Source organism: Lathamus discolor, chromosome 4 (assembly GCF_037157495.1).
Source record: "Lathamus discolor isolate bLatDis1 chromosome 4, bLatDis1.hap1, whole genome shotgun sequence".
In the NCBI taxonomy this organism is placed as follows: Eukaryota; Metazoa; Chordata; class Aves; order Psittaciformes; family Psittacidae; genus Lathamus; species Lathamus discolor.
Window position 1 is genome coordinate 5,409,144 of NC_088887.1, and position 26,910 is coordinate 5,436,053.

A 26,910-nucleotide genomic window follows, 5' to 3' on the forward strand; every position below is an offset into this window, starting at 1 on the left:
TAAGCATGTAGTAAAGTGATGAATTTGTTACACTAAGGTGCTGCAGACACTAAATGTGATATAAACAGTGTGTAAAATCCATATTTGGGGTTAAGACCTATTGCCTCAGAGCACTATATAATTCTTATACTTTAAAAGTCTTTTTTCTCATAGTATTTCTTACTCCAGCACTGCTAGGTATCCAGAGCTGCTACAAGAATGATTTGTTTGACTGATTTGGTCATTGCATCCATCCATCTTCAGACTTTTTTTGCTTTATCCTTCCCCAGTTTGAACATGAAGTTCTGTGCTCTCCTCCAGCAGCACCCACAAATTTTAGCCCCTAGATGCTCTTGACGTCTGTCTTTTATTCCAAGTCCGCAGCCCAAGATTGCACCTTTTTCAGTGTTCTTTTTCATGCCTTCTCTTATGTGGACTTTGACTGTAAAATTAACTCCTCTCTTTCTCAGGTCCTTCTCCAGTGCCTATGCCTGTATCTGTGTGAAAACACTCAGCTGCTCAAGTCTGTAAACTAGAGTCTGGGTGTCCACGTATCTGGTGTGATGCCCACATGCTGCAGATGGGACTCATCATCAGTCACAGGAGTTGTCTTTTGGTCCATGCTCTCTTGTTCCCTGGGGCTACATGTGAACTCTTTCAGGTGCTTATGTGCTTATGTAGCAGACTCACTCAGCGCTGGCATCACTGTCTCTGCGCTGCAGCCTGTGTCACCCTTCTGAGCCCTGAGTGCTTTCCAGACTTCCATCTGTACTGCTTCCCACTGCTATATGTCCTTAAACCCATTTCTTCAAGTAAAGATGTCCATATTTTATACATGTAAGCAACCATAAATATGTGAAAATAATTTGATGCCTTCCAGAATTGCATTAGCCTACCCCATGATAAAATAATAGAAGATTGCTTCTCCATTTCAGAGACTTCTCTGACCCTCACCTTTATTCATTCCTGCCCTTGCTTTGAGGATGAAGAATTCATCTTTTTTAATACCATGAGAGCAACAAGGATTTTTATAATCTAAGTTATAGGTTTTTTTTCTTTATCTAGAGGCAAACATTATGCTAGTTTAGAAATCTCCCAGTATTATTTTTCAAACTCAATTTTGTTGTCCTCTTTAAAGCAAAAGCAGTATTCTGTCTCTGTACAGCATTCAGCACATACCTTAATCTTTTCTGGACTGCTCTTTACAGCTAAAATGAAATAACATCAACTAATGTCATCCATAGCCTTTTGTCTTACCAACAACTTTGTTCAACACAAGCCCTGGGTTGGCTGCCGCCCTCTGACTCTTCGGTGATCAAGTATTCCAGATTGCAGTCTGATCTGTCCCACTGCATGTCCTTAGGATGGTGGCTTGGTCTCTGGACTGCGATGCCCAGTGTTGGATTACACCCTTGGATGTGCAAGAGTCAGCTGCTCATCTTCACAGCTCATCAGCTTCTCCAGAGCCAATTCCTCCCATTCCTTCAACTGTTTGCGCAGAGTCTGTTCATACAATGCGAATGCACGACAGAACCACTCACGTGCCTCTCTGGGGTACTGATCTAGGGAAGAAAATACAACACTGTGTATTGGTAACCAAACACAGTCTTGTTGGGTGTGGTATACTATACTGAGTAGATGGAGAGGCCCACTTGATTTCCTGAACCTGTTTTTCCTACCACACCTCTGAAATCAAGATGTTCCCTATCTGACTTTTCCTGATTCTTGACATACTTATATTTGTAAAACGTTTAGACATCCTTGTATGAAATTTGCAAACCTATAAAATTATTGGAAAAGAATTGTTTGCCGGTTATAGAACCTGTGTGTTACAGCTTTGATGATAAATGTACCCACTACAATCTGCTGTGTAGCAGATTTTTGCTATACCTTCAAGCAACTGAAACAGTAGCTGAGGTATTTTTGATCTGCAGGTACTCCAAAGACAAATACTATGCTGACTAGAAGTTTCAGTATATAGTCTGTCACAATCCAGCTTGGAATACATTAATATCTTCAGTGATACATCAAATTTGCAGCCAAAATAGGATGGCTTTTATCAAGTGCTGGCACACTAAAAGATTGTTTGAGAACTTGGTGCTAGGATCCAGATGTAATATTTTGGCTTCATATAATCAAGTGATGGAGCTGGGTTCATTTCTGTGGTGTCTTGACACAATCTTGCATCAAGTTCATTTGAGATTTAGGTAGGAGGGGAAGTGATGCAGACTGAGTTTGTGGGAAGCAATCAGCCAAAGTGAGTACATTTTATAGTTCACCAAAATTCCCAGATACATAATGATCTCCAATATACAGCAACCTGTTTGAAGACAAACACTACTTATTTTAGTGTATTTACCAGATCATGCTACTCCTATGCTATCATGTACAAGAGCTGGTTTTCTGTTAAGGCTTATCACTGCAAGTGATTGAAGGAACACATCAAACAGTTTAGAAGTACGTTAATATTATCCAGTGAAAAATACTGAAATCTCTTTCCTAAATCCACAGAAAAATTAATACAGGTACATTTCATAGTTACTTTAGCCTAGAAGCTCATGCTGTTGTTCTGAGCAAAATGAAGTACAGTTTGTTGGGGTTTTTTTTGGATAGGGGAATATTTTGTGAGAGCACGTAAAAGAATTAAAAACCGCTTTTACAAAGTAAATGTGAAAATAATTTGTGTTGAAGGATATGACTCTAAGGAGCATAAAAGATACAATGAGAGCCTATGTACTTCAAAAAACCCTTACAAAATAGCTTCCAGAAAGTGTAGGGCACCAAAAGATTACTAACAGGAAACTAGGAGCACTGTTTTGAAGCTCAACAGCAACATTTGTCATTCCCTTCAAATGCAGATCTTCCGTAAAGGTCTTTTAGTTGTCGGTTTACCCAGAACAATTCACTGCAAGATGCTGTTGTCCGCCACAATTTAGACACTGCTACTTGAGTGAGAGAGTTCCTCATATAGTAAGATCCTGTAGCATCAGGCTGCTGTTAGTTTACTTCTCTACATTATAGAATATTCCTTTCACATGGAGATGTCAACCCCTTGACAGTAAGAAAATGGTAAAGGTAAAAGAATCTAGGGCATTCATGTGCTTGAAACTAAAGAGGCTAGGCTATACAACATCATCATTAGCAAGCTGAATAAAGAAAATACCAATTTTTAAAATGCTGTGATGTCTATGAGCTTAAAACTGATGTATTGTTTAAGCTTATAATGCAAAACCAGGGTATAACCAATGGGTGCAGATGAATATAAATTGATTTGGTGGCAGATGGACATCTGCCACTGAGATCAAGCATTCAATTAAAAGAAAGAAGCTGGTAATTCTTCACACGTGAGAAAGGCAATCCAAAGATGTTAAGGCATCTGAGAATTTTCACACGGAAAAAGAATGTACTACTGTGCCAACGTTATGAAGCACTGTTCTGTTCACTGAGGACCTAAACGTCAGGGTGAATACAGAATGAAGCCCAAATTTTAGTCAAAGAAATGAAAGATCGTTGTGAGGAACTCCAGAAAAACTAGACCAAGCTACGTGAATGAGCATCACCAGGGTGTCTGGAACTCCAAGTCCGCATTTTAGGACAGAGAAATGGCTCATTCACTCTTTTAAATTTAAGGTTGGCTCTAAGACCTCACAAGAAATACATACCTGGCTGTGGCTTATTGTATATAGTGGACAGTTTAATAAGCACCTCCACTATTAGCCAAGCTGAACAGAAAGTTAGCATGCACAGAAATGGACAGTTGTGCTGGAAGAATCACAATGCCCTTCCACGCTTTCTCACTATGAATACTGCGTGTTTCTTATCTCATTTTCCAAATAAAGCACAAACATAATTTGAGAAGCACAGAGAAAACAGTAATGAAAGAGGCTTCTTTTGGATTTGAAATGTATAGGAACAGTTAGTGTTGTATTGAGAAAGTGAAATGGGCAGATTGCGGTGTCATAAACTGGCACACTCCTGATTTCCCACAAACCCCAAAAGACAGGCTTCTTGGGAAAGAAAAGGTTGCCATTTTAAGACTCTTTACCTGCTTCCCAATCTTTCTAACATTCTTACTCATTACCTTAGTTTTGCATGTATTGGAATGGCTCGCTTGTAATAGTAACAATTCTAACAATCTTGCTTCATAGCCTGATTAGCATGCTTTTTGGTCCTTTCCCATCAAGCAGTTCTAGGGTGGTAGTTTATTCCTGGGTATCACAGTGAAATTATATGTGGTTAAGTACCCAATTTAAAAGTTTATCTTCAGATTTGGATATTCTTTTAAGAAACAAATGTAACGTTATTCTACATCAATTTGAATATGATCCCACCTGGAACCGTACAGGAAAGCTGTTGAGCAAAACTATGATTTGAATAACATTGTTCATGTTATGTATGTACAAACATATGAATTCAGAGTTTTGCTAGATTATACTCTCCCAACACACACCCAGTCTAGGAGAGCTTTTTCTGTGACATGCCCTTCAATCTGTCTACCTATAGGCCCCTAAGTCATCGAGATATTTTTCTCAGAGAGGAAAATTACAGCACAGAGTTTATAATTTCTAGGACATGGCTTATGAATATGGGGGTTTTTGCCTTAACTCAAATATGTTCCACAGTGTTAAACACCTAATGCAGCAAGTGGTGTTATTTGGAAAACAGCAGGCTCTTCTTTGATCCATTGGAAGGGAAAAAACACCAGAGTGAATGATGCACATTCAGCTAATCCAGTACCAAAAAAAAAAAGATAGAAAATAATTCTTAGAGAATAATTAGGGAATTGCACTTGTGATATAAATGAGGATTTTGAAAATTCATACTGTATTTAACTACTGTGAATAATCTGTGTATAACAGCTGGATTTGTAAAAGCCCCATAATATATTTATAATCCTAATGTGTTTCTTTGCTGTTTTGCAGGCAGACCAGTAATGATTGTAGTTGAATACATGGAGAATGGATCCCTTGATTCCTTTCTGCGGGTGAGGTGCCATTTTCTGATGACATTTGAATGAGACACCATTCTAGGTCAAGATTTTAAATCATTTATCATAAATTAATTTCTACATAATGTTATTCATGGATTTTTTGCAAAGAATAGAAGCATTTTCCCCAGGGTACATTTCTAAGGTACAGTTATACATTAGAGCATGGCTGGAAAAGAGAAGATTTAAGCTTAAGAATATAATTGATTTCTTCTACAAAAGTGGTTCCCATATTTAGAAAAATGTATTTCAAATGTGAAGGAAAAAATAAATTGAAGCACAAACACGGAGCTTTATGGAAGCAGCTCATTTTGCTCAATGACCTTCAATAATACTTTGGTATGATTTTTTGGGGTTGGTGAAGTGTAGAACAGATACAGTAATTGATTTATAATTATTTACGATTACTTGCATTTAACAAATTGAATCAGAAAACAGTTCATGGGTGAAATGTCCTGGCATTAATTAACCCCCAAGGGTCACTAATAAATATTAAAGAGGGTCTACAGAAAGCACAAATAATATGTTGCTACAGTTGTATTTAATTTTTCTTAGAAACGTAGAACAAAAGGATGATCCCCCTTAAACTAAGTTAAATTTAGCCTACAATAGTCTCTTTGTTAACAGAACCCCTGGAAATGCTCTGGAGGCCCAGTGACATAAGACCCTATGTGGATAATTTGATTGTCAAATTAGTCTTAAAAAGTAAACATCAGCCTTTACTAGCCTTCTGTCTTGCCATTGCCATCTTGCAGAATGGCAAAGCTGGGGTTGTAGGCAAGCTTGGGGCAGCAGGTAGAGGGACCATGGTTTTGTGAACTTGTTTGAAAGGGTGTTCCAAGTGCAAAGGAGAGGTGTTCAACAGGGAGCTATGAAAATATTTGCATGAATATAGATGGTGGTGACTCAAGGATGCTTTGCTAGCAGGAAGATGGGACTGCTTAGAGGAAAGCATGAATAAGCAGGAGGAGTTAAAAACAGCCAACACTTTAGAAAGAAGACCTAAATCCGAGAGAGGGAGAGGAAGTCATACAGAGAGTACATGTTTAACACCAGGTCAAGAAAAGAGGTAGGCGAAGAGCATCTGGAATAGAGGATGCTACCCTGAAAGCACATCAGACCCATTATCTTCAGTATTTCTGGACATCACTTTTCCATTCCTTTTGCTTTTGATTATTCTGTAGTATTTTTTCTCTTAACATTTCATCTTGTCCTCTTCACCGACTGTCCCAAATAATTCTTTACTTTCCGTTGTGAAGACACGTGGCAGATACATGCTGTGTTGTTAGAAGCACACCAGCACCACAGTTTCTGGTGAGAATTTGCTGGTAACTCAAAATCAAGTTATTTTTCTGGAGAGTTTGATATCATCAAGTTCTTCTTAGAAACTGGGTAGGTTTTAAAATCACCCCCCTTGCCTTTCTGGCTCATCTCTCTCTAGCCATCTGCAGCAGACAGACTGCCACTGATTTGAGTACCTGGGGCTTCCCTGGTCTGTAATTTTTCAGCAGTGTCCCAGGAAGACTTGTCTGGACCTGAAACTCTGCTCTGTACATGTGTGTGTGTGTGTGTGTGTGTGTGTGCGTGCAGAATTTTGTAGAAGAGAATAAAAGCAAATACTGGAATAAGTCATGAGAGAGAATTACATTTCTCTGAATTGCTCTGGTATGATGCCTGTATTCCCGTTTTTCTTCACATGCATTTATTCATCAGAATAGTTACTACTTATGAGGATACTGTAATAGAAACTGACATCAGCAAAATTATGATGTTACTGCGAATCAATACTTCTCACATTGCATGAGATATATTTGTAGGCAAAACTGCTTGGGGGAAAATGGGAGCTAATCATTTCTACAGCTGGTTTCCATGTATATTATTTTCCAGTTTTAATTCATACTTCAGATATGGTTTATTCTTCTGAAATGCTATTTTAAAGGACTTCAGATAATATTCAGCATCCCAAAGCACTGTAGATATATCATCAGCGTTTCTGTTAATAATTAGCAGAGGAAATGGCTGCAAAGTAACCTATTTAGAAAGAAATCCAGCTGCTTCATTAATAATAGTTGTTCCCTGCAGGTAGCAGTCTACACTTTTTAAAGCTTTTGTGAAGATACAAAGAAGTATAGAAGGCTGGTTTATCTTTAGTGATTCTAAGAAAGGTGTTCAGTGAATAAAACAATTCTTACGTGGTGCTATTTAGCAGGGCTCATAAGATAGTCTATCTTATTATTTAAAGGAGTCACTTGTTACACTGTGAAATAGTTTTACAGAGAGAGGAGGAAATCAGTTTCTCAGCCTAAGAAATACTTCTCCACACATTGCAACCTGCAAAAATCCACCAGCACATCTCTCCAACCTGTCATTCTCCAAAGCGTGCAAAAATGGGTCAGTCTTTCAATTTCAAAGTGAGACTCTGTGATGAACCATGTGGAGGTATTCCAGAAGACTCTTTATGGAAGACATTTGCCATCACCCTCCTCACAGACTTGGTGGAGTATTAGCTTCCATGCCACGTGCCAAGTTGTGCCACTAATCGTAAGCTCCCGGTAAAACTCGCTGAATCCCAGGACAGCAGCTTACCCTCATCCTTCATCTTGCTTAGTGCTGTATTTTGGTTGCAGTTATGTGATCCAAGTCCCCAAGCCAGTGCCTTATTTTCTGCCATTTGTATGGATTAAATAGCAAGCTCAGCTAGATTATGTCTTCCCCACCCCACAAATATCCTATATACTGGCTGCTAACTTTGAGCATTTGGGTACAGAATTTGTTATGCATATGCAGTATGAAGATGCTTCAGATATATTCTTAGTGGAAAGGCATCAGCTAATTAGAACCAGTTCTGTAAGATGATGGTAATTAATTACAGTGATTGTGCACCATCAGACCTCCTAAATTGCTGGAGGTACTCGACACTAAATTTTCCTTGGAAGCCATCCTTTTTTTTTTGCAATTATATAAAACTAATTTCCATAAGATGAAACTCACTTCTCTTTTATTCTCATGTAAGTTAATCATCCTACAGAAGTATACCTGAAATATGATGTCAATATAATGGTCATTTGACCAGAAATAGGGTTCATGTGACTTAATTTCTGGTGACACTTGGAGGAATTTCTCACCTATGTCATGGAGATCTTAGCAATCGCTTATTCTGCAGTCATATGAGGAAAATAATAAAACACACAAAGAGCTGAAAGAGCAGCTATCTGTATTGATGGGAAGATGTACTTAGTAAATAGGATAGTTGCAGTCAGATATTTTTGCTCAGGTTTACAGATACAGACTAGAGAAGATGTAACAAGACAAGAGATGCCTGGTACAATCATGGAGCAGGTTCTCCTGCAAACCATGCTAGGACACATGAAAAACAATGAGGTGGTTGGTGACAGCCAGCATGGCTTCACTAAGGGGAAATCCTGCCTGACCAATTTGGTGGCCTTCTATGATGGGGCTACAGAACTGATGGAGAAGGGCAAAGCAGTTAGCATCATCTACCTGGACTTGTGCAAAGCATTTGACACTGTCCCATGCGACATCCTTGCCTCTAAACTGGAGAGACACTGATTTGATGAATGGATGTTGCAGTCAATGGCAAAATGTCGAAGTGGAGATCAGTAACGAGTGGTGTCCCTTGGGGGCCAGTGTTGGGACTGATCCTGTTCAACATCTTTGTCAGTGACATGGACAGTGAGATTGAGTGAGCCCTTAGAAAGTCTGCTGATGATGCTGATCTGTGTGGTTCAGTTGATACACTGGAGGGAAGGGATGGGATCCAGAGGGACTTGAGAGGTGGGTAAATGCCAGTCTCATGAAGTTCAACAAGTCGAAATACAAGGTCCTACACCTGGATCAGAGAAGTGATTGAGAGCAGCCCTGAGGAGAAGGACTTGGGGGTGCTGGTCGACGAGAAGCTCAACATGAGCCGACTTTAGTGTGCGCTCACAGCCCAGAAAGCCAACCGTAACCTGGACTGCATCAAAAGAAGCTGTGCTGGACACCGCAATACTTTCATCATTCTTGCCTGTCAGATGATTCCTATAAAAGTTCTTTGCCCCAAGGTTGGTTCTCTCCCCCTGACACACCCTCCCCCTCTAAGCTCACTAAGTAGATATCCCATAGACCTTAAGCTATTAAATCTCATCTGCTGTTATCACAGATCCACCTGAAGGGTCGTTCTTGACTAAAATAAGTGCATTTAACATCACATAGATAGGAACAGGGTGATTAGGAGGCTAGGTGTCTTGTGTGCCTGGGGAGGAGGGCTGCTGCTTTTTTGGGTTCAGTTGCACAGAATGATACCTGGGGAGCATTTGCTGACTGTGGTCCGTGCTCATCCTTCTCATGCATCATTCAGTATGGGCATGGATATAAACCACAGAAAAGGAATGCATCTAGAAGCTGTCTTTTGGGGATGCTTGTTTGTGGTTGGCTACGTGGAATAATGTAAAATGAACCAAAAAACTATCACCAGAGTACTTCTTTCAGTATTATTCTGCAGCTACAGACTACCAGACTACCATTAGTGTTTTATTCTTGCTTAGCATCCAAGGGGTGCTAACCGGTTGTCAACTCGGTGAGGCAAGAACCAGGGACATAGCAATATTGATCAGATGAGAACTCACAGTATTGGGGCAGGTTCTGTAACAGGCCTGATGCTAAAATGATCTATCAGTCAGCTGTATCCACCGCACTGCACTTGCTCACCCTTCTTTATTAGGAAGGGAATGTGCACTCTCCAAGGATCAACCTGGGAAAGAAAGCTCCTCAGGTTTTGCAGCATTTTGCCTTAGCTACGTCCTGAAGAGGTAGATGTTTACATTTGAAAGATTCTCCACTCTCACCCACTTTTGTGAATCTCAGAGCTGTAGGAGAAAGCGATTCATTTACCTAGGGTGATCATAGGGTTGTCTTGCTTTTTTTCATTGTTGTTTGCAATAGTGATGCTCCTTTTCCTACCTAGAAACTTGTGACTGATACATCTCATTTCACTTCGGAAAATTAAAATACTTGTTAAAGAAAGTTAGATTTATTTACAAGCATGCATAGTAGGCAAAAATGCTGTAAAATATGTTTTCTTCTTCCAAAAAGTCTATAAAAAATAATGCTTAACTGCCTTAGAGCACTAACTGCAGCAGACTGTACAGCACATGCAACCTTGGAATTCATCACCAAATTTTAATCCCTTGAGGCCTGTCTCGCAGAGACTAAGATAAGTGTTCCTAGAAGGAGAAAATATTATGATATATTGCTCTTTGATGCAGTAATCATTAGGAAGTTATTCTCAAAACAGCTTCACTATCAGGCTCACCCTGTTCTCAGCTGGAGTTTAGATTCTGTGGCAGACACGTGCATTTACTGAGTTTGGGGGAAAGGGAGAGAAAAGAAAAATGAAGACTTACATAAAGTTCTACAAAACGATGTTGTAAAGTATGTGTTGTATATCCATCTAACATGGCCTCACTGGACAGAGTCAGCTTGGGGAAAAAGGGGCCAGATGGCCTTTCCTGAGTTTAATGGTTCCTGTTATTATTTATCTCTATCCAGAGAGGCAACAACATAAAGCTCATAACTAATACTCTTTCTTCTGCTTTCACATGCATTCATCTTTATTGGATGTGTGTTCCTTTCCTGGCAGGATAAAACAAGCATTTTGCTTTCAGAAATGACTTTGTAAAGAAAACAGCCTGTCCTGGAGATGGGTGATACAAATACTTCTTTCTGAACCAAAAAAAACAAGTAAAGCAATTAGAAGCTGAGTTCGAATGAATGTCTTACCTTAATAGTGGAATCGTAAGCAGTATGTATTTATGTGATCTAAGATTACACTGAGACACTGTCACTGATGCTACAGAGCCAACATTTGTTCTCAAGCAATGTTTTACCCTGCTAAAAGTAGGTAGGAAACAGTATTTCTGATACTGCTGTGAGTAGTTCATTTACATATGCTGGGTATTTTTAATCACTGTAGATACTCTTCTTACTGAGCAATTGTCTTGTCTTCTGAGCTAAAAAGAATTTGATATATAATGTGGACATTTTCACCGTGCTCTGTACCTTTGCAACTTTGTGGAGAATATGTAAGATACCAGGAGATCAGAAAGAAAGGGAAAAGACAAGAAATTGCAGGCCAGTCAGCTCAATGTCACCTGCTGCAACATTTCTGGAAGAAATTATCAAAAATGTATTTATAAGCACCTTAAAGATAACAGTGAGATAAGTATGAGCCAACATGGATTTGTCAAGAACAAATTACATCAAACAATCTGATTTCCTTTTGTAACATGGTGCAGGCTTTGTGGGTATGGGAGAAGCAGCTGATACCATGAGTCTTGAGTTTAGTAAGGCTTTAAAACTCCCTCACATGAGATCCTAATGAGCAGCTAGAGAAATATGGTTGTTATGAAATTTCAGTTAGCAGACACTGTATAGGCTACATACTGTGTGGAGAGAACAGATTTTTGATCGGAAAATATATGAAATAGGGTTGTTCTGCAGTCTGTTTCCTCATCTTCCCATTAACCTTCCACATCCTGAGACCATGACTAAGTTTTCAGGCAATGCAAAAACAAGTAGGAACACAGGCAGACAGCAAGACAGAGCTACAATTTAAAATCATCACAATATAAGAAATAATTTAGTAACTAATTCATTTTGATAACATTAGAAATAAGTAAGGACAAGGGTATGGTACTGCACTGAGGCTAAAACAGCTATGGATTCGGGGACAGAGAATAACTGTTCAGAAGAAAGCCTGCTGGAAGAAATTAAGTGGTTGCAGTAGGTTAGGGGCATTCATGTTGGTGTGAAAATGGCAAATATCACAATGGAATGTAGAAACAGGAGTATCTCCTGCAAGGTCTGTAAAGTAACTTCTCTTCATCACACTGGTGAAGCTTCAGAGTACTGTGTATTGTTTGGACCATAATGCTTCAGGAACTGTAAGGAGTAGGTGGGCAGAGTCCACAACAAAAGCAGAAAGAATAGTTGCCAAGCAAGTGAGAGCTGTGGGCTGAACCTCTGTTAAGCCCAGAGAAAAGGCCAAGAAAGATACTTAGTCTTCATGGGCATAAGAAGCAGATACAAAGAGGAAAAGAAATCTGTGCCTCTCAAAGTGCCATGCTGAAGGGAGGCATCTTATTTAGGATGCGGTGTAGAGCAGGTAGGATAAGAAATATTTGCCGTAATGGTCTTTAATTGCAGGTTAGAAAAGCATGTCAGAAATAACCCAGGGAGAGGGGGTGATTTGCTCCCCCCCTCCTAGTCCCTTCCAGCTCAGTGACAGCTGTAATCCAGTGCACCGAAGTGGGCAGGAACACCTGGTTATTCCAGGACATCCCTTTCTTGTTGCCTTAGCTGAGTAAGGAAAACAGGGTCACAGATTGCAAGGCTACTGTTGCTGTTCTGTCTGGGTTTGAAGGTGGCTGTAGTAACCTAAAATAAGCTTTGGCATGGATTCATCTTGCAACATGTTTGGGGTTTTTTTAATAACAAAAATATCGCCTGTATTTTTAATGGTTGAAGAGGCACTTAGATTCTTGCATAAGCTCTCTCAGTAGCATTATTAAGTATAAACTGAGCATAAGTAGCATAAACTAATTTCAGGGGTTTATGTATTATATTTCCTAAAATTAGTGGTACTAATTGTACAGAACCCTCATAACAGTTGATTAAAGAGGAAATTGACAATTGACTTTATTTAGTACTAGCAATATAAACCTGAGTGTAACCCACGTGATAGTCTGAAGCGTGAGTTATACCTGCAATGTGAATTTTGGTAGATTTAGCCTGGTAAAGTTCAATACAGAAAAATTCAACCACCACAACTCCAAAAGGCCGCTCAGTAGCAATATAGAAAAAACCTTAAAGCACTGAATTATTGCATGCTGGAGCTGAAAGGAGAGGGTGAAAAGCAATGAGAGAAACTTAGGGTATCATCCTTCCTCCCCAACAGTAACTGAACCTCTTCACTACCCCATTATACATCAGTGCTATTGAAGGGCCTGTAATAGGAGGAGGATATTTAATGTACTTATGTTTTTGAAAGCAAACTGTAGCTGAATTAAAAACCAACATTTTTTCAGGGTGTTTGCAGAGCTGCATAAATGCAATGGCAACTACTCAGATATTGCATCTGTACTCAGCTGTTGAGCGAAGTTTATTTAGCTAAGCCATTAAAGCCTGATTAAAATTTGATGGGATGATAAGACAAACGTGGTAAGTCCACTGAGGTCTGAGTTGCTGCCAGTATTGATTAACACCCTAACACCCAGTGGGAATCCTATCAAAAGCATATTTCACATCTAAGATATGGGAATCAGAATAAAACCCTGGACAACAACCACCACATCATTCAGATGAGTGGTTTATATCCCTATATGACAAGCATATGAAACAAGATAATGAAAAGTTGCCAAAGGATTGGTTTGACTCACAGATGGACATAGGGATTTACAAATGCTACAAATACAAGGCCAGATTCATATCTGGTATAATTTCATCAACTTAGTTGATTTTCCAAGGGTTAAATATGGCCCATATTCCCTAACCATCAGCTTAAATCAGACAAATATTTTGATACCTTGGAAGATAACAGACTGTGGATTGCAAGGGAATACAACTGCCATGGAAACTGATGCAGATGTGATTACAGAGAAACTTGAGAGAGAGGAGACTCTTGCTGGCAGGTAAAATGTAGCTGTTCCAACTGCAAGGCTGGCAATGAAATCATATAAAACCAAGCATGAGAAGGGACAGAGAAAAACAGATGTAGAAGAGGATTCAGAGAAATAGAGGGAAAAGGAGGACAGAACAAAATTGCAACCGGTATGTTATCAAGTCTGTAATTTCTTCAAAGGTGGAGATAGGAACTTGAGCTTTTTGTGTCAAGGCAGAAGCCCAAAGAAGTTTGAAAGAAGGAGGAAGAAAATGGCAAAAGCAAGAGACTGTTTTTAACAGAGGCATTTCTGCTGTACCAGTAAGGCAAATACCGAGACTTGGAAAGTGCAGAAAAAGGTTACATTTTATGAAAAATCAGTCAAGTGTGGTCTAGATTTGAAAGAATACAAATTAAAAAAGGAAGGAATGAATGCTTGTGGTCCATGGGGACAAAAGGTTAAGGGAAGTGTTGCAGATGACTCTGAGGTTTGCTGAAAGAATGGATCTGTTAATGATGATAAGGAGGAGGTAAAATCTAGAGGTCTGGGGGGTTGGTTTTGTTTCATGCTTCGTTGGGGGGACAACGCTTCATTCCAAATCCTAATGGGGGGCCTGTAAGGATGCTGGGAAGGGACTCTTCATTAGGGACTGTAGCAATAGGACAAGGGGTAACGGGTTAAAACTTAAACAGGGGAAGTTTAGGTTGGCTATAAGGAGGAAGTTCTTTACTGTGAGGGTGGTGAGGCACTGGAATGGGTTGCCCAGGGAAGTTGTGAGTGTTCCATCCCTGGCAGTGTTCAAGGCCAGGTTGGACAGAGCCTTAGGTGAGATGGTTTAGTGTGAGGCGTCCCTGCCCATGGCAGGGGGGTTGGAACTGGATGATCTTAAGGTCCTTTCCAACCCTAACTATTCTATGATTCTATTACATGATTCTAATTCTACAATCAGCTAAAAAAGATATCTATACAGGTAAGTGTGGACAGTATTAACAGTTTGCAACCAGCTTAATAAATTTTGAGTCAGTTGAACAGTTAGAACTATTAAATAAAAAGCAAAACCCAAATCCCATGTATTTCATGACATAAAATACTGGATAGAGTTAGTGTCCTCCCTTTACTGAAATTGTATTAAGAATATTTATTACAATAAATACAGTATTTATTAAGAATATTATCTCTATTTTTACTTAATTGCTGGCTGGAAAGTTTTCATTGAAAATACCTGTCAGTGGCATGTTTTGGATTCTGAGAGGCTCCCTTCATTTTTGTGATAGGGGCTTGTGATAGGGCATGTAATGAGCCCATAATAGGGGATGGCCTGTTGTAAAATATCTGGTTATCACACTTGTGTCTTGACCCTCAGGTGAGTGTCGTTTGCAGAGCTAACAGCTTGCAGGTTGTTTTGATGAAGACAATAAAGGAAGAGGGTTGGTTGTGGCTGTTGCATGATTACTTGGGGAGATCTGCTTCTGCTTTTGCATGGGGAATTTAGAGACTAAAAGACTCTAGAGTACTGCTGAGAGAGAAACAGCGAGACTAGTGAAGGGAAAAAACTTGCTGTGAGTCAGTCATAAATAGCTGTTTTCAAAGAAGCATCATTAAGTGTGATATAGAGAGGTCTGTGAGATGGCTGTGGCATCTGAACTCTGGTGGAAGCATGGCTCCTGAAATACAAGTGGTTTGGGGAGGTATGATGAGGGTGTGAGGTATTCTAGCTGCAAGGTGTATTTGTATCTTAATTTTTGCATTCTGATGTGTTGGAACAGCAGCTTGGAAGCCAAACTGTGTAGCAACTGTATGTGTCTTCTGTTACCATTTTCTTTCTTTTTTGTCTTGTTGTGTTACAACCTGATAGCATAACTAGTTACACTAGTCAGTAAGGGGTGAGTGTTGCCCGTAATGTAGGTTTTCATTTGCTGCTGCACATGGGTTTTTTTTCCAGTTGATTTTATGAAAGGAACTGTAAGAGTTTCAAGGCGCTCTGCAAGTTCTGTAGAATCTGCATTGCTTCTGCCTTTTCTGTTTGCTAGGTTTGTCTGTCCTTCTATTTGCACCCAATAGAATTAGAGTAACGGTGACTTCAGGAACTAGTTCCTCCAACTGCTTCCATAGGCAAACAACTTTTTCAATTTAGCAGTCTGTTATGCACATTAAATGATTCATCATTTAAGAATGTATAATTTCTTGATTCAAGTAGCGATATACATATATTTGAGGTAGGTATTGGTCTGGTATTGCTTCATCTCAGAAGACTAGTGTGAGGAGCAAGTAGCATCAAATTTCTCCATGTCTGGGGTTTTGTTTGGTTTGTTTGTGGGGTTTGTTTGTAATCTTAATTACATCTGAGTACTAATTCCCTATTTCTTTAAATATTTATGTCCTCACTAGCTAAATATAAGCCCCAAATCATTAAAGCTGAAATACTGTGGTGATCAGGTTAAGCATATCCATACAGTTCCACCTGTTGCCTTGCTTAACCTAATGAACTTACTGTAAATGTCTCCCCTGAATAAAAATCATTTTGCTTTAATATATAGGCCAAGCAATAGCAATGTCCTGAATGCTGACCGGAACATTGCTACTTGTCTGTAGCTCAATGCTGAAGGTGTTGAAAGAGAAAATGAAAGTTAACTTGCAAGGAAGAATTGTTTTCTTTCGTTTGGCTGTTCTGCTAACATAAAAGCCTGGCTCCCTGAATAATCCATGAGAAGCTAAATGTCTGCCAACTGAAAATACTGCTGTAAGCAGTCTGCTGTAAATGGTAGGTAGGTCAGACCTAAACAAGGCAAAGAGCCCATAACTGGATTTCTATACAGGTACTCACTTAGTCCCCACTGCCACATAATTCAGGAGTGTTCTGATGTAGGAGGTACAGAAGAATTAACATTAGTGTTGCAGCTAAGAAACTGAGGCCCACCAGGACTGACCAGATAACAAGTGTGGTTAACAACATGGCTCTTAGTTGAGTGTTCAATTCCAATAGATTTGAGCAGGAGTTAAGCAGCTTAATGTGTTCGTGGGTCTGAGCTTAATGAGCTTAGCCCAAAAGACTTTGGAAAAGCCAAGTAACCTCTGAACTTAAGCACAAATCTCACTTTTAACATACTGTTCAGAGGTTCTATGGCATTAGGTGCAGAAGAGATACAAGGTAAAGCTTCAAGTGTTTTGCAGGGTTGCCTTAGGTTTTGTGTCTAGGGGGGTTGGTTTGGTTGGTTTTGTTTGTTTTTTAAGTAACTCCCCCCGAAAACCAAAAAGTGAGATAGCAGCAGTACCTCATGCAGACAGTCAAGGCTGAAGCAATAAAAAGAGGGTGGGTTTTTTTCCTGAGGCCGTGGAGTAAGAGATGAAGAGAGGGTCTGTGTGCATTGTGATATTTGACTGAAAGAATAGTTTTGAGAGAAAGTGATCTTGGTAACTGTGGATAAAAGACATTCAATGCTGCTAGGGCAAAGATTGTGGAGTGTGTGAAAATTTGGATGAAGAAGGGCATAAACTGTGCAATGTTGAATGCTTGCAAAAACAAGCTTGCAGCAGGCAGGTTGGCTGGCTGGATTACAAATGTATTTTAAACATGTGCTGTAGTTAATAGCGCTATTATGAAATTAATGAAAAGTAGCTGTGTTCTTTGAACTTGCATCTTTATTTGCAGAAGCACGATGGCCACTTCACAGTCATCCAGCTGGTTGGCATGCTGCGGGGGATTGCATCTGGCATGAAGTACCTCTCAGACATGGGCTATGTACACCGTGATCTGGCAGCCCGTAATATCTTGGTCAACAGTAACCTCATGTGCAAAGTCTCTGATTTTGGTTTGTCACGAGTGTTAGAGGATGATCCTGAAGCTGCTTACACAACAAGCGTAAGTTTGTCTTATCTAATTTGAACAGTCGATTGCCTTGTGCCTCTTTTATTCTGGTTTCAGATATGTCTATGCTATAGACACAGTAGTTTGAGTTGTGTTGTTCCAAATAGAAAGTGTGTTTAAGAGAAGTTGTTTCAGTTTTTGTCTGTGTAACTGATGTATAATAAACTTTTGCCAAATATTTTCTTTAAGCAAATGTGCAAGCATAAGTGGGAGACCTCTTCCATTCTTTGGGGTTTGTTTGGTTTTTGGGGTGTTTTTCCACATCATTTCCTCTTCTGCTACCTTGTGTTCATTTACAAAGGTACGTTTTTAAAAGAGGGAGGTGAGGGAGGAGAGAATCTCACCAATTCCACTGTTGGTGGTGTCAAGCCTTGTATTTGTTAATTCAAACTTTGATTTTATTTCACTTACCCTTCCATTCTAACAGGAAATGTAGGACCTTTCTCTCCACATTTGTTTCATTAATACTTAAATTCCTTATGTGATGTAAGTAAATTGTTGTTAAACCACGACAATTGTCATACTGGAAAATGTTTTAGATAGGTTTGCTTTAGGGGGAGGAGGCATTCACGGAAAGGAAAAGTTCTTGAACATGGAGAAGCTTCTTCAAATTTGATTTAGAAGAAAAGTCAATTGCACCTGAAGGGTGAAGAAAGCAGTGGAAGGAGTGTGGCGGTGCTAAGACAATTGTTGAGTTCAGATACAGCATTTTTTCACCATTCTGAAATGTTCAGTTACGTTCCTGTTATGATTATAGCCACAGCGTTAAGAATCTTAGCTAATTTTAAGCTGATTTCCACCAACTTTCCTATCTGTCACTGAAACTAGAAGTATTTCGGAGCCAGAGTGCATTCTCATTAGCACTCTCGCAGAATGCACAGAATTTGTATGTTCCTATGATAGGGCATAGTGACAGAATTCTAATGGAGATAATAAATTAGCATTAAATAACTTATTTTTACCTTTTTTCCATTTGACTTTAAGAAGTGATGTATGGCTAAAACAAGGAATCATCTAATTGAACTGTGTTGTAGTGAGTACTCTTGGTGTATATATTTAATTTAATATAGCTATTATAATGACAGTTTCCCCCCTTTTTTTGCCTAAAATAGGGGTGTTCTGATAAATTCACTTCTTAGAATATGGTCTACACAGAAGTGTGAGCTGACTGGAGCAAAACACTTCGCAAGGTTTTCTATCAGTATTGATATGCAAGCTGGGGGAGTGTGGAGGAATCATAGTTTTCCCCTTTATCAGGGAGATTTCCTTCCCTTAGTTCTCAAAACCTCTTTTGCTTCACACTGCTTCTTGGTATGAGGCTCGAAAGGAAAAATAAACATTACTGTATCTTAACAAGTTACTGCATGTTGGCTGAGCCTTGCTAATGGTCCATGTGAGTGTGCTCAGCTGGCAGCAAATGCCCCCAGTGACAGGCACATTACATTTCTCAGCACTGATCATGGGCTAATCAGCTCAGCTGGTGGAAGGCACTGGAAATTGCCAAGCAATCTCTCCCAGTTAGGTTCAGGAAAAATACCAAATGGTAATTTGAGGCTTTCAGCTATTACTTGTCCTGTAAGTTTTTTCTGGATGCCAATACTGAACAATTAGTTTTTCAGAGTAGTTTGTGCCTGTCTCTTTCATCATAGCATTTCCTGATTAAAAGCAGTTCTAGCTGTGTTATTAAAAAAGGAGTATTTCATGGCAGTTTATCTATGTTGAAGGACTTTCTTGAAACATAGGACAGCTTTCATGAAATGCTTTCACTGTTTTTCCTATCTGTTCACCTAGCTGGTTAACATGAGACTGAGACAGCTGTTGTACATGGTATACCTCAGAGCCACTGATTCTGCCCTCCAAGGTTTCAGCCACGTGCTGAGCAGGTATCTTAAGCATGTCAATCGGGATACTGCAGATAAGGAGGGGCATTATAGAGGCTGATGACCAGTGGCAGGACCTTGTATCAGCCAGGTATTTCGGATGAATCTGCTTCCACCATGAAGATCAAAAAGCTTTGAAACTCAGGTAGGAAAATGCAATGTGTCATCATAAAATCAACTAGAAACTTTGGAAACAGGAAGAATTCAAAGCAGCAGAATCAGGCATAATAGAACAGCTCCCTCTGCCCTTGCAAGTATATCCTCACATCCAGGCTGTTTTAATCACTGTGGTTGAGTCTGCCCAATTCTCTTGTGTCACCTCTGGTCCTTGGGAAATGTCCTTTCCTCATCCCTGAGGGTAGACTGATGGCTACAGTCCCAGTTTCATGTTGCTTTTATTCTGGGCAATCTGCTGATAGTCAAGTAAGTTTCCTGTGAGATGCTCTTGCCTGCCATATGCTCCATCCTTTGGGTCTTCCTCTCCTTGAGCAAGTCCAGTAAATGCTCTCTGTCGGAGGCTCTGTAGGGAGTTACTTCTTAAAGGAACACAGCACAATTATGACTAAAATGGGGTGGTGGGAGGAAGAAGGAAATGTTTGTCACAGTCGCTGTGGAAGTCTCAGTGAAGACTTTCACCCCTTAAGCAGTCTTTCATGGCAACAGAAGAGAACAGAACCTTGCATCAGATTCCATCTCCTCGTGTAGCTTGCCCTGATCACCATTATGGCATTGATCTCTGTCCTCATCATGAATTTCTTCCCAACAGCAGGGCACGTGTATTGCTAGAAGGTTTTAGAGCATCTCTTTAGTTCCATAGTGTGCTTTTGCCGTATGAAGGTTAAACCTTCAGTGCTTACAAAGGTTCTGAGCTTTTAGAATTTGTGTTTCCTCTCCGCAGGGATTTTTACTGATAACAGCGCAGTACCTATAGCTACAAGGAATCTGTAAGAGTGGGTCTGCACATTGAATAGTAGCATTTTTAGGTTCATATCTCCCAGCACACCACTGTCTATCACTGCTCAGAGGAAACTGGTTATTCTTTATTCCCCTTTTTGTCTTGGGCCTGATATCAGAATGGTACAATTGAATGTTTTCTTTGGAAGCAAGAGCTACAAGACAACCTAAGCCAAGCAGAAGCCAAAAAATGGAATTTTATACTTGTAATGCTGTGGTCAATACTATGTGACTGTATTTCCAGACATAAAAATGTGAACTGACGCAAAAACCTGGCAAACCAGGTTGCATTCTCCAAAAAATAAGCCAGAAGGCCCTTGTATCTTGTGGATTTACCACATCTGAGCAGGCACAGCCCTGAGTCAACTAATAACATCTTATGCTTTGTCTGCCTGTTGTAATTCAATATGCACATCTCCTTCTTTACTTGCTAGTTTCTGATAGATCTTACATTATTTCTATTGGCACATCCTCACACATGCAGGGGAAAAACTCAGAAATCTAAGCCTAGGAAAAGCAATAACTGACAGTGAAAATCTGGAATGAAAACAATCTAGCAAATTCCTACATTCCATTCTCACATGGAAACACTAGTTTAGTTAGGAGGCTGCATTCAACCTGATGGAAAACCTCACAAATGCCCTAAAATAACACAGTGGTTGCCAAGAAATTCAGGCTGTGACACTGCTGGTTGGAGAACTGTTGAATGCTTTATAGCAGTAATGAAAAGACTGAAGTATTGGAATTTGACTTCTGTGAAGTTTTTGGTTTGGTATTCTTTTTGTCCACCAGTCTGTTGAGGCAAAAGATGAAAACATCTTTTTGGTAAGAGGATTGGTAGGAAAGAAGAGAATTATCGCTACCAAGAATTGCGAAACTTAAAGCAACATACGGTTTTAGAATAGGAAGAAGGACTTAGGAGTAGAAACACCTGACTGCCAATGCTTGTGTTTCAGTAGATCAAGGAAAGAAGGTAAATTTTGGATAACTGAGTAGTATGGGGTTTTTTTCCACAGAGATTAAATTTTCATTTGTCACAGTGGTTTCCAAGGCAACAGTTCCTCATAAAAAAAAAAAAACCATTTCTAGTACATAACCAAGCATTTCTGTCAATAGAGAGGACATCTAGGCTCTCACATTCCTGTGTTTTAGATAATCCATCTTATACGATGTAGATTCATTTAGTTTAAACCTAAGTTTTAAAGTTGGGGTTCAGATATACTTCAAGAAGCTCCACGTGCCTCTAGAAAAATTGTTTTCATGCAACGAAATGTGTACGTATAAATAAAATCAGAACAGGATCTGTGACACTACTGCAAAAAGGACTGAACTGGTATTTCTGTTAAAGGTGACACCTTAATATTCTCCTTTAAGTCTGATTTTTAGTGAGACAAAAAAGCTGCTACAAAGTGAATTATATGTTGCATAAAAGAAATACAGAATATAGTGGGTTTTTTTGTCAGCTGCATTTCTAAATTCAGCCTTAATATAAAGAATGTTTCCATAACAGTAGTTAAAGAAGTTATTTATTGCATTTCATTTCCTGAATCATTTAATAAACTTCATAGGTCTGACTCTTCTCAAGACAGTTGGACAAAATACCCAATCCAGGGAGATTTCAGGCTTAGTTGATTTATTAGAGCAGCAAAGCAGATTGATGCCTTTAATCTGTACAAATACTGGCAAGTAGCAAAACTTTGGGAGAATCAGGATGAAGAGTTGCTTTTTTTTTTTCTTTTGCTTTATTACATGATTTCCATCTATTAAGACATTTTCCGTTTTCTCTTACTCATACACAAATAATGGCCTTGGGGGGAGAAGTACTAATTTGCTGCAAAGTAAAACAAGGCGCAAATGATTTTTCTAGTTAATTTGGGATGTGAACCACTAGTCTGAATAACCTGAGTGCTATGACAAGCATATTGCCTATGCCATTCTTTAATTTAAGAATCAAATTAAACATAGACAATGGAGTAAACTGATTATTGACAACCATTCAGAAAGGGAAAAGAGACCCTGTGTACTGTAAAGGTCTGTCTTAACCTGTTTTCTTGAAAACTGATTATAACTGACATAAGGTTGATCATGATCGTTGTCAACTGTTTAATTCTGTATATAATATGATATGAAGGGTCTAGAGCAGAAGTCTTATGAGGAGTGGCTGAAGGAACTGGGCTAGTTTACCCTGGAGAAAAGGAGGCTCAGGGGAGACCTTATTACTCTACAACTATCTGAAAGGGGGGGGATGAACAAATGCATTGTTCCCTTCTCCTGAGTCACAATCAATAGGACAAGAGGAAATGGCCTCAAGCTGCAAGCTGTGCCAGGGAAGTTTAGATTGGATATTAGGAAAAAATTCTTCACCAAAGCATTTGTCAAGCATTGGAATGGGCTACACAGTGAAGTGGTTGAATTGCCATGCCTGGAGGCGTTTAAAAGACATGTAGATGTGGCACTTAAGGATGTGGTTTAGTGGTGGGCTTGGCAGCGTTAGGTTAAGGGTTGGGCTTGATGGTCTTAAAGGTCTTTTCCAACCTTAACAATCCTAAGATTCTAACATTTTGTCTGACACGTTTGTGTCATCACCAGACTAAGACAAACACAATGATAGGCAGGATGCATCACGACCATGTTTGGTTCTCAGACTGAAACCAAGCATATGTTGTGTAATTCCAACAAGCCTTTCCCTTATCTGGAGGGTTTTTTTACATTTGATTTTGCTAGAGACTGGCTGTGAAATTAATGGGCTAATGTGCCTTATAACTGGCTAATGCCTTGTGATAAGAGTAATATTTGTTTCCAAGCTTTACAACTTCATCTTGCCAGGCTGAAACCTGACAGAGTTACTTTGCCTGAATACTCTGTTGAAAGCCTAGTTGAAACCACACGGCCCAGGGCTGTTTGCAAACCCCACCTTTCTCCATCTTTCCATAGGCAGGTAAGCTCTTTACGGCAGCCTTGCTCTCCTCACAGCATCTGTCCTCCTTAGCATCTAAAAGGAGGGCAAGCACATTCACAAATCCTTGCAGCTTGTAAGGCAGTCCTACAGTCTGATACCTCCAAACAGCTTTCTCTAATGACTCAACAGGATGAGTAGCACAGATGTTGCTCTTCTTCCTGGTACTTATGCCACCCTATAGTCTTCTGTTCAGTCTGAAAATCCCTTTCTTGTTGCTCTTTACTATCACATCTATTCTACAGCCAAGTATCAGATGCAGGATATTTGTTCAGAGAGTACTTTGCAAAATGACAGATTAGCTGGAAATGAGGGGAGAGGAAAAGGACAGATATTTCTATTACTCCTACCATTTAGTTAAGAGGTAAATATTTAGCCCTTGTGGCCACAGATAAAAGATATGCCATTCATGATCTTGACTATCTTTTGAGCAAGTGCTGATGCTTGCAGAGGCCTTCTAACTAAAGGTTGTATCTGCTGTAAGATCATAATATTGTTTGCCAAATTACAGGTACAGAACTCAATGGGATCCTGAAGGGGTTGTCTTTTGATAAGGCAATCGGTATCATTTTGCCTCATCAGGTTTATTGTGCTCCTGTGCAGGAATCCAGCTGCTGGCAGGTGCCGCCTATCTCCTGACAGTGCATGTCCCTGTTCTTAGCTGAACATCAGCCTCCTGAGTGCAATGGGTTGCTTTTAACTACAGTATAACAGTAGGAATTACTGTAGTCAAATAGTTAATCGTACTTCGGTGCAGTGATTGTCAACCTTTCTCAACACGTGGATTCCTGAAGTTTATCCAGTTGAGATGCAAACTCGGTTAGGAATTTCACATTTGTGGGTTTTGCAGATTGCACTTTGGTATTTTTAACAGATCTCTGTAAAGTATTCCACAGACTCTCAGGAGGCAGTGTACCTGGGGCTGAAAACCCACTCTGAGTATTTTTCCAGCCCACACTGTTAAAGTATTTTGTGTTGATTCGCTGCATGCATGTTTTCATTGAACTCATGTTAGCTGCTGCAGCCAGGAAAGGCATAGATAGGGATTAGGGTTATGAGAGGTATCCCAGGTTATGAGAGTATCCCAACACTCAGAAAAGATATCTTTAGCTCTGTGAATACCATTTAAACCTACTGTTCCAGAGGGTTAACAGCATAACGTACTTGTGAACTGCAGAAATGTCAAGAGTAACACAAGAAATTCACATTAGCAAGTCTTTTATCTGGACTAAAAATTCGGTTCAGATGATCACTGGAAACACACTATGTTGAAAAATGAATGGGCTAGGTCAGAAATACACACTCCTGTTTCGTACGGTATAAAAGGTATGTTCAATTAAGTTAAATGATAGGAAGTTCAAATCTTTTAAAGGTGGCAAGTAGCTTTATCGCACAGCATGTAACTAATCATGGAGCTGATTGATTGCCATAGAAAACTATCTGGGATGAGATTTCAAAGAGTTGGGGTTTTTTCTTTGTTGTTTTAAAAAGGGGAGGTAAATATTCTTAGGAAGAAATAATGTTCAGTTACTACAGTCAATAACAGTTTTAAGGAGAGATGAAACCTCATATTTCAGCAAAGGGAAGCAAAGAAGGAGCGCAAGAAGAAAACAAATGTGAAAGAGAGAAGTAGCTAAGTGTGGATTGTTTTCAAGGTTTCACACCTTTCTCTGAAACACTGATATGGCTGCTGCACAGGTTATGGTTTTAGAGCACCTTGGGTTTGATTCACTATGGTAGGTTTTGGACTCTTGATCTTAAAGGTCTTTTCCAATCTAAATGATTCTGTGATTCTTGCTTCATACAGCAAGAGTAACTCTTAACTGCTTGTGCTGGTTATGGCTGGGATTGAGTTAATTTTATTCATAGCTGGTATGGGAGCTATGCTTTGGGTTTGTGCTGAAAACAGAGTTGGTAACACAGGGATGTTTTAGTTATTGCTGAGCAGTGCTCACACAGCTTCAAGGCCTTTTCTGCCTCTCACCCCACCCCACCAGCGAGCAGGCTGGGGGTGCACAAGTAGTTTGGAGGGGACACAGCTGGGACAGCTGACCCCAACTGACCAAAGGGATGTTTCAGACCATGCGACATTGTGCTCAGCATACCTGGGGGAAGAAGGAGATTTTACCCTTCTGATTCTTTTCCCCATCCCATGGCAGGGGCAGTGAATGAGTGCCTAGTTTGGTGGTGCTTTGTTGCCAGCAGGGGCTAAGCCATGACACCACTAAACCTGTCTGTAGATATGCAGGATGTCTGTTTGTAAAAGTCCTTGGATGAGGACTGCACCGTTCTGAAGTCCATGCCCTGTCTTGTACAGAAAAGGCTGTGCAGGATTCACACGGTGAAATTCTGTGCCACCTGCTACATAGATGTAAAATAAATCAACCTGGCATCAAGATTTTTTCAGTAAGTCATTACTTTTAAGTAGGTTAATTCTGCAAAATGCATTTATTAGTGAAAGCAATAACAAAATGTGTCTGTGGGACCTGCAATCCAAATGGAAATGGTTGGGTGGTAGAGTACAATCCACCAGAAAGACTAATAAAATTAATCTGTAGTTTACTTTCAAGAATTAACAATTTAAAAATACCCTTTTTTCCTTTTTCTACAGCATTGAGATTCTGCTTTTGCTTTGTAGTTGTCACACACCGCTGTGGGGATACGACCTGGCTTTGCTTTTTAATTTGGGTTAGAAACACTAAATGAAATACGGATCATCAGTGTTTGCTTGAGGGTTTGTGGGACCGTTGTTTTCCATTTCATTCTTTGTCGTTTGGTTCAAGACAGAATTCTAGAAAACTGTTGATAGAACTTTGTGTCCCATGTAAAAAAAAAAAAAACCCGAAACTTCATAATTTGTAGTTTAATTGCATAATATACAATTGTCTCGTCTTTGGGAAATGCAAGTTTCATTACCATAAGATACTATTAGCAGACCCTTTTAGCTGTTAATCTTCCTTTCTGTAGCTCATTGCAGCATTGCCAAGTCCCTACTGGTAGGGAGCACAAAAGAAGTATGACTATAAAGAGAGATTGCCATTTAGAAAGGAAACAAAAATAAGCTGGGGAGCCTCTGTAACTGCCATCCTTCAAAATGTAGCTGTTTGACCATACCACTGTCTTTGGGATATTCAGTAGCCTGACAATTGTCTCTCTTTATCTCTATAAAAGTTGTCATTAAATGTCTGCATGAAGCTGCAAAGAGGTTTGTTTGGGTTTGTGTTTGGTGGTGTTTTTCTCCAGACAGCTTAGATTTTTAAATGTTTAAATGTAACAGATACCTTCTTTATCTTCAGAACTGTAATTGCCATTGCTTCTGGTGACCCAATGATCTGATTAGCACTTTGGGGAAGGCAGTGACAAGGGTCATTTTCCCTGCAGAGCTTAAGTAATACTTTCCATTGCCTAAGAAGAAAATGCTAATTGTGTTTTACTTCTGCTATAGCATAGAATGAAGGATTATTTATCAAGTTTGTTAAAGTACCGACTGGTTTTAAGATCACAAAGGCCGGTGTTACTAACTGGTAGAGAATCTGCAAAGTTATTGCAGCAAAAATTATCATTCCTTACTTGTGGTTATATAGCTAGTGAGGGGAGGAAAAACAAAAAGGAGGTGCCCTTTCTGCCCT

General features: G+C 39.6%; 1 protein-coding gene across 1 annotated transcript in view; it reads left to right on the forward strand.

The window, feature by feature from the left end:
• Positions 1-26,910, forward strand: part of LOC136012938 (ephrin type-A receptor 6) — a 478,069-nt gene that overhangs the window by 409,367 nt on the left and 41,792 nt on the right. Inside the window, exons 14-15 of the mRNA XM_065676043.1 lie at positions 4,902-4,963; positions 17,276-17,485. Of these exons, the coding sequence (XP_065532115.1) occupies positions 4,902-4,963; positions 17,276-17,485 (272 nt within the window). The remainder of the gene's footprint in view (positions 1-4,901; positions 4,964-17,275; positions 17,486-26,910) is intronic.